The sequence below is a fragment of the Podarcis muralis genome, chromosome 6 (genome assembly GCF_964188315.1).
Source record: "Podarcis muralis chromosome 6, rPodMur119.hap1.1, whole genome shotgun sequence".
NCBI classification, from domain to species: Eukaryota; Metazoa; Chordata; class Lepidosauria; order Squamata; family Lacertidae; genus Podarcis; species Podarcis muralis.
The window spans coordinates 5,416,401-5,428,089 of NC_135660.1; the positions used below are offsets into that span (position 1 = coordinate 5,416,401).

Here is an 11,689-nt window from a genome sequence, read left to right on the forward strand (position 1 = left end):
TTTTGAATTATGGTGCTGGAGGAGACTCTTGAGAGTCCCACGGACTGCAAGAAGATCAAACCTCTCCATTCTGAAGGAAATCAGCCCTGAGTGCTCACTGGAAGGACAGATCCTGAAGCTGAGGCTCCAGTACTTTGGCCACCTCATGAGAAGAGAAGACTCCCTGGGAAAGACCCTGATGTTGGGAAAGATGGAGGGAACAAGGAGAAGGGGACGACAGAGGACGAGATGGTTGGACAGTGTTCTCGAAGTTACCAGCATGAGTTTGAGCAAACTGCGGGAGGCAGTGGAAGACAGGAGTGCCTGGCGTGCTCTGGTCCAGGGGGTCACGAAGAGTCGGACACGACTAAACAACAACAAAGTGATTAACATATATATCTGAGTTTTTAACACTGGGAGCAGATAGGGTCACGGGGCTGACCAGGAGAGCCCAACCTGTTCTGACACCACACATCACCTTTGACAGGTTTCCGGAGCAATTCTGTGCAGAAATCCTGCAAAGGGGAAGCAGGTCGTGAACCTCTGCACGTTGCTGGCTCAGCTGGCATTGGGCAAACACACAGACCAGGAAGTGGTGCCTTTTCCCTTGCAACCGCAGGCTGGGTGTTGTGTTTGTGGAGGGGGGGGGGTGTTACTCAGCCACCCTGCCCTGACAGCCCGAGATTTCCAGAAAACCTCAGCCGCAGAGCGAAAGGAAGCCAGTCAGCGCCGGGTAAAGAAATCAAGCCATTTCTTCCAGAGCTGTGGGGGGAATTCCAAGCTGTCTCCACCCTGGGATTTTCACGCTTTCGATTTCTCTTTGGTTTGTTAGTGTTTTTAAAGAAGAAGAAGAAGAAAGAGGACTTTCATAAGATCACAGAGTTATTTGAGAACTGAGGCAGCCCTGTCATAAGGCAACATGACGAAGCTGCCAGAAGGGAGGGGAAGAGATTTGGGTCTCCTGTAACAGCAGCAAAGCGGACTATTTAGAGAGTCCCCTCCATGTGTCTCACCTGACAGGGAAGTTCTGCTGAGCAAGACCCACTCATTTCAACAGAGCTTGTGCAAGAGAACTTCCCAGTTATTAGCGGGGAGGGTGGGGGGACCAACTGGAATTTCCACCGCAAGCACCGAAACGCCTGGGACCGCTTCCCCATCCTAGACCACGTATAAGTCTCTGCCGTGTCCCACAAAATCACTAGCATGAAATAAAAGCCACCAGTCCACCTTAAGTCTCCAAACGGTAATTAGTTTATCAGCGGAACAAATCTCTTTCTTCATGCCTCCTGATGCAAACAATGTGAGGGAATCAAGTGAGGTAGTTTTCTTTTTGTTTTGTTTTTTATTAAAGATTTTCTTGATTTACAAGGATTCGACCACTTCAGTCCACAGGTGGGAGATGGGTTTTTTTTGCAAAGGCTCCTGTTATCCGGGAAAGAGAACGCCTGCAGGTAGAAATCTAGCATGGCAGGGAACAAGCCAGGCAAGAACACTTTTCCTTAACGTACTCTGAAGTGCCACATCCCACAGACCAGGCCTATCGCTGCGATGATCATAAGATGAGGATAAAATGGAGAGACAAGCAGAAAACTCTCGACTTCTCCATGGCCAAAATGTAGCCTATGCTGTACAAACAGTCACTCCTGTGGCTCCACCCACTTTTGCCTCTAGCCACGCCCCCTGACTGGCATGCGGCCCCCACAAGTGGGACTGTGGCCCTTTGGATAGAAAGGGATTCCCTGCTCCCTGTTTTGAACAGGACAAATGCCAGAGCTCAGCTATCCCTCCCTAGGTATCAACACCTCCCATTGTTTCCCAGATCTTTTATTTAAAGTAATATTTATTGCTTGAAGGCCATGCACATGGAAATTGCCTTTGCTCTAATTAATCCTGAATCAAGGGCACCACTGGTGTCACAGGCAGCCTCCCTTCCAAGGAAAGGCTTCCTTCGCCCCCAAGCTGTATATTCTGTCCCACAACGGAGACTGGAGATAGTGCTACAGTATTTGCAACTCAAGGGAGGAAAAGGTTTCTGCAGGCGGATTTTGCAAGAGGCATGACCCTGGTTGACCCCCGGCTGCTTCTGGGGGAAAGCTAAAAGTGATCGAGAAAAGATGAGCAGAGAAAATGGATTTGAGCCTTGCGGAGCTCGTGGGCTGTAGACACAGCTTTAAACTGTCCCCAGCTGCCCTGAGCAAATCTGTGGAGGGTGTGCCCCACACACACCCCACCAATCACATGGACCTGGCAAAGCGAGCTGCCCAATTTCTTCCTTGCTAGGGGGAGGAAATTTGGGCTCGGACTCTGCCCTCTGCTCAGAGCTGGCTCTCGCTGCAAACAGAGAGGATCCCAGGATAATGAGCGGATCCTGAGTCATAAGGAAGATCAGGACAGTTCTGAAAGGACCCTGTGTCCTGTTTTCCCCCACAGGGTTCAGATCAAAATATTTGAGAATGCCTGCAAGGGAACGCAGGGTGTAACTGCACGGCATCCCTGGACTTGGTTAAGGCTGGCATATACTATCAGGCTGCACAGATCCCAGATTAATTTCTACAGTATCCTATTAGTAGTATTAGTTTATCCTTGATTAAGGCTGCGGTCCCATAGACACTTGCCCAAAGTATATTCCCACCAAATTCAATGGAACTGCAGTCTTTTTTATATACATAAAAAAGGACAGTCTGAGCCTGTTAGAACATGCAGGAAACTGGGGGGAATACATTATTCAAAACGAACAACTTTTTGCGGACTTGTATAAGGGATATAGGAAGTGGTGCAGGAAATTGAGCTTTTCTTGGAATAGAATTCGTTTTACCTTCACCACAATTAACATACACACACACAAAAAATTGTTATCTTCAGGCTCTTTCCCTTGCATTCTGTTTGTTTTGCTTTCTGGTCCTGCACAGGACTCCCTCAACCAGCAGTTGTTGTTGTTTTTAAATAAACAATAAGCTTAATTAGAATAATAATTAACATAATGTTGCTGTAAGGTTTAAAACTTAGCTGGAGAACAAAAAATTGGCAAGAGAGAATCTTTCTACTTCAATAGGGTGGGGTGGGGGGAGAGAGAACTGTGGAAGACACTGAAATCACAACTGGTTGCCACAGCTGACTTTTTCATATGGACTAGAAACTTGATTTGCTTAGGAAAGCCGATGCTCCAGATTCTGTGCCCAATCCCAAACTGAAGACTGCATGCGCACATGGTGGGACGACAGAAGTGTAGAGCATATTGGAGACTGCAGTAACCACGTGTTGAAAAAGCAGAATTGAAGCGTTTCAATGAGCGATGAAGAGGACGAAGCCAGATCTCGATCCCAGAGTAATTCTAAACCAAATGCAACGAAGAGCAAAACTACCAGGCCGAATTTGTGGGAACTGAAAGGTTTTGAGTCCAAAGTCCTTGCCCCACCAATCACCCACAACTTCAAATCCCCAGTCTGCCCCACACAAATCAGACAGGTCACAAGTCAAAACCTTAGAAACATAGAACTGTTGAATTGGAAGGTACCCCAAGGGTCATCTAGTCCAACCCCCTGCAATAGAGGAATCTTTTGCCCCTTGAACCCATGACCCTGAGATTAAGAGTCTCATACCCTACTGACTAAGCCTAAATGAATATTTGCAAAGAAGACTGTTCAGATCACTCAAGCAAGCCAAATGATGGCAGTCTGCTTCCAGGACAAAGAACCTGCATTTCAAACAATGGAACAGCTTACAAATAGACTTATATTTCAAATGAATTCAAAACCACATGCCTTGTTTTGAATCCTACACTAGCACTTCTTCAGAGGAGAGCTGGAGCATCTGCTCTGCATGCAGAAGGTCCCAATCCACAGTATCTCAGGTAGGGCTGGGAGAGACTCCTTCCTGAAACCCCAGAGAGATGCTGCCAGTCAGAGTGGACAATACTGAAGTAGGTGGACCAAGTCTGACTCAGTATAAGGTAGCTTCTCACACTGGGGAGAGAAAGGCTGAAGACTGAACACGGGAGATCGCTTAGTGAAGGAGGGGAAAAGGGTGATCCAACGCCTTCCTTTCTCCCTCCTAAGAGATGCTTCCATGTCTTGCAGGCCTGCCTCATGGGCGGCCATTTGTCGTAAAAAATAAATGTGACCTGGGTAAAGCAGATACTCCATCTGTTGCCATCTCAGATGGGCGCACGGCAAGAGACTCCGAAATACTGCCTGCCCCTCCAAAAAGAGAGGGAGGCCAGCAACGCTTCAATCATTTGTCTCTCACTTAACAGAAATAAATCTGAAATCTTTTGAAATATGCAAACAACATCAAACCGATTTAAGTGCTAACTGTTGGTGACGGTTCCTGCGTCTAGATTTAGAGTCCAGCCAGACACACCGATGTGCAAACTTCATGCTTTGGCGCAAACGTTTTGAACTCTGGAAGACACACACACATTTTAACAAGAGCCATTTCGATCTAGCCCCGCTGCACTGCTTCCGTTGCTCTGAGCGTGCAAAGAACCCGACATATAATCGAAAGCGTATTTTGAAACACACACGTATCCTCACTGCCACCCTTTCGGCAACTTTGTGCCTCCCAATTTAGAGGACTCCCCAAGGCCAGGAAAGGCCTCAGCCAAATCGAACCAGAAAGTCTCTTGCAGAAGCCACAAGGCTTTTGCTTCAGCTGCCAACAGATTAACACGGCTACCCTCTGGAAGTCGTTTCTGCAATTCGGCGCTCGGGTTTGGAGGGAGAAATCTTCCACGTTCTCCAGGTGGTGGGATGTATGTCGGTCAGGTCTATGCCAGACACTCTCTCTACAAGTGCCCCCCACCCCACCCCCTGTTTGATTTCCAGAGTTGGGCTCTTGAAACTGGATTACTTTGGGGGTGCCACTGCACCCATAGAGTTGGAAGGGTAATCCAGTCCAACCCCATGCAATGCAGGAATGCACCAGTAATGACAGATGCGGACCCGGGGATGGGCAGTGTCTGTTCTGGGGCTGTCAACAGGATCCTAGCCATGCTGATCTCAAACACTGGATGTGCTTGAGAGAGATCTATGGAGGCCAGATCCACAAATAGCCGTGCTGGCTAAATGGAATCTCCACATATAGAGGCAATGTATCTCTCAATAAGGGATGCGATGGCGCTGTGGGTTAAACCACAGAGCCTAGGACTTGCCGATCAGAAGGTCGGGGGTTCGAATTCCCGTGACGGGGTGAGCTCCCGTTGCTCGGTCCCTGCTCCTGCCCACCTAGCAGTTCGAAAGCACGTCAAAGTGCAAGTAGATCAATAGGTACCGCTCCGGCGGGAAGGTAAACAGCGTTTCCGTGCGCTGCTCTGGTTCGCCAGAAGCGGCTTAGTCATGCTGGCCACATGACCCGGAAGCTGTACGCCGGCTCCCTCAGCCAATAAAGCGAGATGAGAGCCGCAACCCCAGAGTCGGCCACAACTGGACCTAATGGTCAGGGGTCCCTTTACCTATCTCTCAACAGCTGCTGAATGGGGAAACTCAGCAACGAAGGGCTGTTGCTGTGGTCTTCCCAAAACATCTGGGAGAAACAAGATGCTGGACTGAACAGATTTTTGTGTGCCTACGAGACGGTGCCTTAATCCAGTTGTGGTTCCAGCCCAGAACTTACAAACCACATCACCTCTCGCACGGCCACCCTGCACACTTAATTAACACCACGTTGCAGCCTGAGTGCTCCATTACAGCTGCAGAAAGGTATTAATCTAGACGCAAGGGGATATAACGACTGGAGTGACCCCGGCTGGCCCAAAGCCCAAGAAGAGCGAAGGCTTATTACGGCCAGCACTTACAGGCTCGCTTCCTTCATTTTCCCAGCTGCCACAACCATTTCTGAGAGAAAGCACTTTGCGATCGAACATCAGGTGTGTGTTGGGGTGGGGGGAGCAGGGACGTTTGCTTCCGCTCAAGCAGACTGAAGAAGCAGGTTGCAGCAAGAGGGGATCATAGAATTGTCGAGTTGGAAGGGATCCCGAAGGACATCTAGTCCAACCCCCTGCAATGCTGGAAAAATAGCTAATAATAATAATAATAATAATAATAATAAATTTTATTTATACCCCGCCCACCCCAGCCAAGACCAGGCTCAGGGCAGCTAACACCCAATATAAAACAATTGATCGAAATACAACTTAAAAAACAAGATTAAAATACAACATTAAAACATTAAAATGCAGCCTCCTTTCAGTGGAAACTCTAATCAAAAACTTTTTGGGGGATAAAAATGTCAAGTCTTCACCAAGGCTAACTATCCAGACTGGTCCTACGTGAGCCAGAAAAAAGCCAGGGAAGTCCCCAAATAGGAGTTCCATCACAGAAGGAAAAAGAAAAGAGGGGGAGGGGATCAAGTTGATTCCAAGCCAAAGGCCAGGTGGAACAACTCTGTCTTACAGGCCCTGCAGAAAGAAATCAGATCCTGCAGGGCCCTGGTCTCATGAGCCAGAGCGTTCCACCAGGCCAGAGCCACCGCTGAGAAGGCCCTGGCTCTGGTTGAGGCTAAACTGACTTCCTTAGGGCCCGGGACCACTAGGGTGTTGCTATTTATGGACCTTGAGGCTCTCCGTGGGGCATACCGGGAGAGGCAGTCCCATAGGTACGAGGGTCCTAGGCCATGAAGGGCTTTAAAGGTCTGCTGCCTTGTGGGATATCTTTGGAAGAAGAAAGGCTAAGGAGTAAATCAGAGCTATCCAAACTGCATGTCGTGCCACGTTACTGTGTCAGCTGCAGTGTGTGGTTGTATCGTGTGAACACTCCCCGAGTTCCTCCCGGGGCTGGAAAGGAGTTAGTTGAACCTCCGGTTTGCTAGTAAAACTGAATTACTATGTCGTGCGAAAGAAGAATGGCAGAAAAAAATGGATTATGCAGAATTGGACAAAATGACAGGAAGGATTCGAAACCTGCGGGACCAGAGATTCACAGAAGATTGGAAGAAGTAGATGAACTATTTGAAGAGCAATTGTAATCAGCAAATTACGCTAGTAGGACTGCAGGAAGTTCTCTAAGGAGAAATCTATGAAACGTTACAAAGTAGAAAAAGAATAGAGATAACAGCTATGAGATTTAAATGTCATAGGGAAAGTAAGAAATGTATACTAAGAGATTAGACTGGAAAATTTTCAGATGAGATTGAGGGAAGTCAAAAAATTGTATAAGATGTAAAAGCATGTTTAATTACTATTGAAAATGATATGTTAAAAAACTAATATATATACACACACACACACACACACACATAAAGAATTACTGTGTCATGAAATGACGCATGTCTAAAAAGTGTGTCACCAATATAAAAGGTTTGGAAAACTCTGGAGTAAACCATACACAAATCTGGAGTGCAGTCCCTAAGACGGTTGTATGGCTCCTTGGACACCTCCCTCCAGCAACTCCTGCAGCCAAGCTGGTGCCAAACGTTTTGCTTCAGACCCATTGCTCAGGTTTGCAACGCAGAGAGGTAACTTCAATGCTGCTAAGGCAGCAGTTTGACTTTGCCCCCGGAGGCACACTCCATTGTCTCTCAAGACAGACGGATGCCAACGACAGGCTGCCTATTCTCTCCCAAGTCCAATTCAAGCTGCTGGGTAAAGGCCCAAAGCCCATCCCTCCCCAACCTGGTGCCCTCCAGATGTTTTGGACTACAACATCTCCCTCATTCCCAGCCTGGTTCCCTGCAGGCGCTTCAAATTCGCAGCAGGCAGGTAGGCCAGGCCAATGAGTAATATTTCTAGCCCAGAACAGAGGGGGGCATTTGGAAAGGGGTTAGGTAGCCATTACTGCAATAACATGAGTGGGGCAAGTTCATAAGAGGCAGCAGCCTTGGATTGTACGGAGACCAAAGTAGAGGTGCTGCGGTTGTTTGTAAGGGTTTTGGAAGAAGAAAGTAGAAGTGAACTGCTAAAAGCATGAGTAATAACAGAAGAGGGGTCTTTGTGGGGCACTAGTGCAGATAGTATGAGGATCAAATCAGGAACCCTGGAGTGACACTGTATTCCAGGCGCCAGATCAGAAAAAATGCTCTAGGGAGTAAGGCTAGAGGGTGCAGCTGAACTCTAGGTCCCTGTAAGGCAGGCTTTAAAGAGTGGACATGGGTCTTGTACAGGGGTCAGCAACCTTTTTAAGGCCTGTGGGCCAGTCCACCGTCCCTCAGACCATGTGGTGGGCTGGACTATATTTTGGAGAGAAAAAATGCATGAATTCCTATGCCCCACAAATAACCTAGAGATGCATTTTAAATAAAAGGACACATTCTACTCATGTAAAAACAAGCTGATTCCCGAACCATCCACGGGCCGAATTGAGGTGGCGATTGGGCCGCATCCGGCCCCCGGGCCTTAGGTTGCCCACCCCTGGTCTTGTAGGACAGTGTTTCTCAGACGGTGTGGCAGGAGAGGGTGGCAAGTGTGGTGGGAAGATTCAAGGGCCATCAAATAAACGTTTAAACATTTCAGTGTGGCGTTGTATACTATAGTACGACAATATCTTTTTTATTTGCCAAATATGGGCAGATATCTTTCCAAAAGGAGAACAAGAACGTCAAGTGATTCGGAGGAAAACCAGACAAGAGAAAGGCTTCTTTGTGTTGATGGGATGGTGGGAGTTCCCAGCAAAAGCAAGCTCATGCCTCTCACTGAGTTTGTATGCATCCTTAAGGTACATAAGTTTACAATTATATTTTGGAAATGATTTATGCTCTTACGTAGCTGCATTGTTTTATACCTTCTGGATGTCCTGTGATCATAAGGTAAAGAACCCCTGGACAGTTAAGTCCAGTCAAAGGCGACTATGGAGTGCAGCGCTCATCTCACTTTCAGGCCAAAGGAGCCAGCGTTTGTCCACGGACAGCTTTCTGGGTCATGTGGCCAGCATAACTAAACCACTTCTGGCGCAAAGGAACATCGTGACAAGAGCCAGAGCACATGGAAATGCCGTTTACCTTCCCCGCCACAGCGGTACCTATTTATATACTTGCACTGGTATGCTTTCAAACTGCTAGGTTGGCAGAAGCTGGGACAGAGCAATGGGAGCTCACTCTGTTGCGGGGATTCGAACCGCCGACTTTTCTATCGGCAAGCCCAAGAGGCTCTGTAGTATAGACCACAGTGCCACCCGCGTCCCTTACTTTACCTGTGATCATATTATAAATAGTTGTGTTCTACATTTACACTGCCACAAGTTGTTGCTTCGGCCCAGTATACCTGAAGGAGCGTCTCCACCCCCATCATTCACTGAGTTCCAGCTCCGAGGGCCTTCTGGCAGTTCCCTCACTGCGAGAAGTGAGGTTACAGGGAACCAGGCAGAGGGCCTTCTCGGTGGTGTTGCCTGCCCTGTAGAACACCTTCCCATCAGATGTCAAGGAACTAAACAACTATCTGACTTTTAGAAGACCTCTGAAGGCAGCCCTGTTTAGGGAAGTTTCTTATGTCTTATCACTTTATTATTATTATTATTATTATTATCATTAATTCTGTTGGGAGCCGCCCAGAGTAGCTGGGGAAACCCAGTCAGATGGGCAGGGTATAAATAATAAATTATTATTATTATTATTATCCAATGTGTTTCTTATCAATGAAAAATTCAGGGTGGCAGAAGGAAGTCTTCATTGAGAAAGTGTGGTCCAGAGAAAAAAGTTTGAAAACCACTTCCTTAGGGAAGCTGGCATTTGGTGGGGTAAGTTGCCAGGCTAGTTAAAAGGCCCCATAGTAGGGCACTGATGTGCTGGGTTAGTGTAGGAGTTAGGACCTTATGAGGACTTATAACACTTGGTTAATTATAAGGTGCTGTTGGGCAGAGTGCCCCGAAGCCAAGAGGAAGTCAGCAGACAGTCACTAGGATTTAATTCTCACTGCAGGAGTCAGCTCTGATCTGTTCCACTCCAGACAGCAGAGTTGTTGGCAGGGAAGCAACATGACCAAAAGCAGCTCTATACATAAACAATAACCCCTGCCCATAGAAACCTAGGATCACAGGGAGAAGGGTTCTAGCCGACATTGCTCCCTGAGATGCTAGCTTTTTATGAATGGGGGCGTATTTTGATATGTTTGGATAACATACGAGGGACATCTATAGAAGCTCTCACCTAGACACAGGGTTATTGCCTCAGGGACAACCTGGCTTAAACAGGAAGGACAACAAGTTCAGGGCAAGAGGCGGCAACCTCTGCACAGACTGAGCTTTAAAACAGATGTGAAACAATATTTGTCACATTTATATAGGCGCCAAGAGAGCCTTCATCTCAAAGGCATCTTCTCACCAGCAGCAGGGAATCCTGTGGCCTAGGATATTACTGGACTCCCATCAGCCCTGGAGTGTCCCTCCTGTCCAGTCCCTGCTGTACAGCAGCCCTGCAAAGCAGGCCGGCACTGTTCCTTTGCCACCCCAAGGCAAGTTTCCAGCGAGGGACTGGAGATCCCTGGCTCACCTAACGCCTACAGCGGCAACGATGAAGCTTGAACCAAAGGGCTGCTCCCTCCCCTGGTTCTCCAGCTCTGAGAGCCAGGTTTCCTGAGCATAGGCAAAGTGCGAGCGCTTCCCCGCCGCCTCCAAACTGAGCTTTTCGGGTCAGGCGATACGGTCTCCGCCACGCGCGCTCAACTCGCTTTTCGAACTAAATAATAAAAGTAACAATACTAATAACAATACGAAGCCAGATTCCTCCAGCCGCGCTGGGAAAGCCCCACTCACCGAGGCGCAGGAAAAGCACCACGCTGAACATGGAGAGCAGCGTGGGCACGACGACGCCCAGGAAGGTGGGCAGCTTGCGCGCCCCGGCGGCCCTGGCCGCGGACGGCTCCGCTTCCACCGAGACGCTGCTGCACAGCCGGTAATTCAGCAGCGGGCTCCGCTCCGACGGCCCGCCGGAGCCTCTCGCGGGCCGGGGCATGGTCGCGGCTCGCTCCGACGGCGCTGTGGCGCGCGGGACCCGACGGGACGGGACTACGACGGCCGGCCCCGCCGCCGGCACCTCTAGGGCGCAAACCGGCCCGCCCCGACGCGCCGCCCCCGGCGCCGCCCCGATCCCCGCCTCCTGCCTTGACGGGCCGGAGCGAACTCGGGCTGGGCTGCTTCTGCTGGGGAAGACAGGAGGGGAGCGGCTTACTCGGGAGTAAAAGGTCTCTCCCGAAAGCGGAGCTGCTTGCCTAGCGCGGAGGAGGCAGAGGGAAGCCGCCGCCCGAGCCACCTCCACGTGCACGCACGCACACAGGCACGCACGCAGGTCTACTCGGGAGTAAGTGGTTCCGCGGGAGCCGGAGGGTTTCTGCTCCGGATCGAGTGCAGCAACCCCCCGCGCTCAGTTTTGGATGGGTCGACTTACTCCCGTGCAAAAGCGCATGATGGGGACTTTCGCTCCGTGCACAGTCCGCGCTTAAGGGCAAAGTCCTAACGGCAGCCCGAGCCTGTGCGTGTTTACTGGGAAGGAAATTCCACAAATTAGGCACGTGTGCGTGCGTTACTTCCGAGTAAACCTGCACAGGATCCGGCGGCCTGGCTCCAGAACTCTGTAGCATCGGAATCGGTGCCGGGGCTTACTTCCGAGTAAACAGGCGTAGGATTGAACTGCAGCAAAGGTGTTCAACCTTTCCCGCTGAACACGTGTTCAACGTGACATTAAGGCTTTCCCGGAAGTCATTGCATTTAAATAATCGGAAGCACACGACGGTGAAAATGGAGATGGGAGCATTGACCCATTTCTGCACCCGCATGATATATATTTACCT

At 49.3% G+C, this 11,689-nt stretch overlaps 1 protein-coding gene across 1 annotated transcript in view; it reads right to left on the bottom strand.

Moving 5' to 3' along the window:
- The window catches only part of LOC114598106 (solute carrier family 12 member 9-like), a 103,914-nt gene extending 92,965 nt beyond the window's left edge, over positions 1-10,949 (bottom strand). The window contains exon 1 of the mRNA XM_028731794.2: positions 10,656-10,949. Within this exon, the coding sequence (XP_028587627.2) occupies positions 10,656-10,854 (199 nt within the window). The 5' untranslated portion in view covers positions 10,855-10,949. The remainder of the gene's footprint in view (positions 1-10,655) is intronic.
- Between the last annotated feature and the right edge of the window lie 740 nt (positions 10,950-11,689).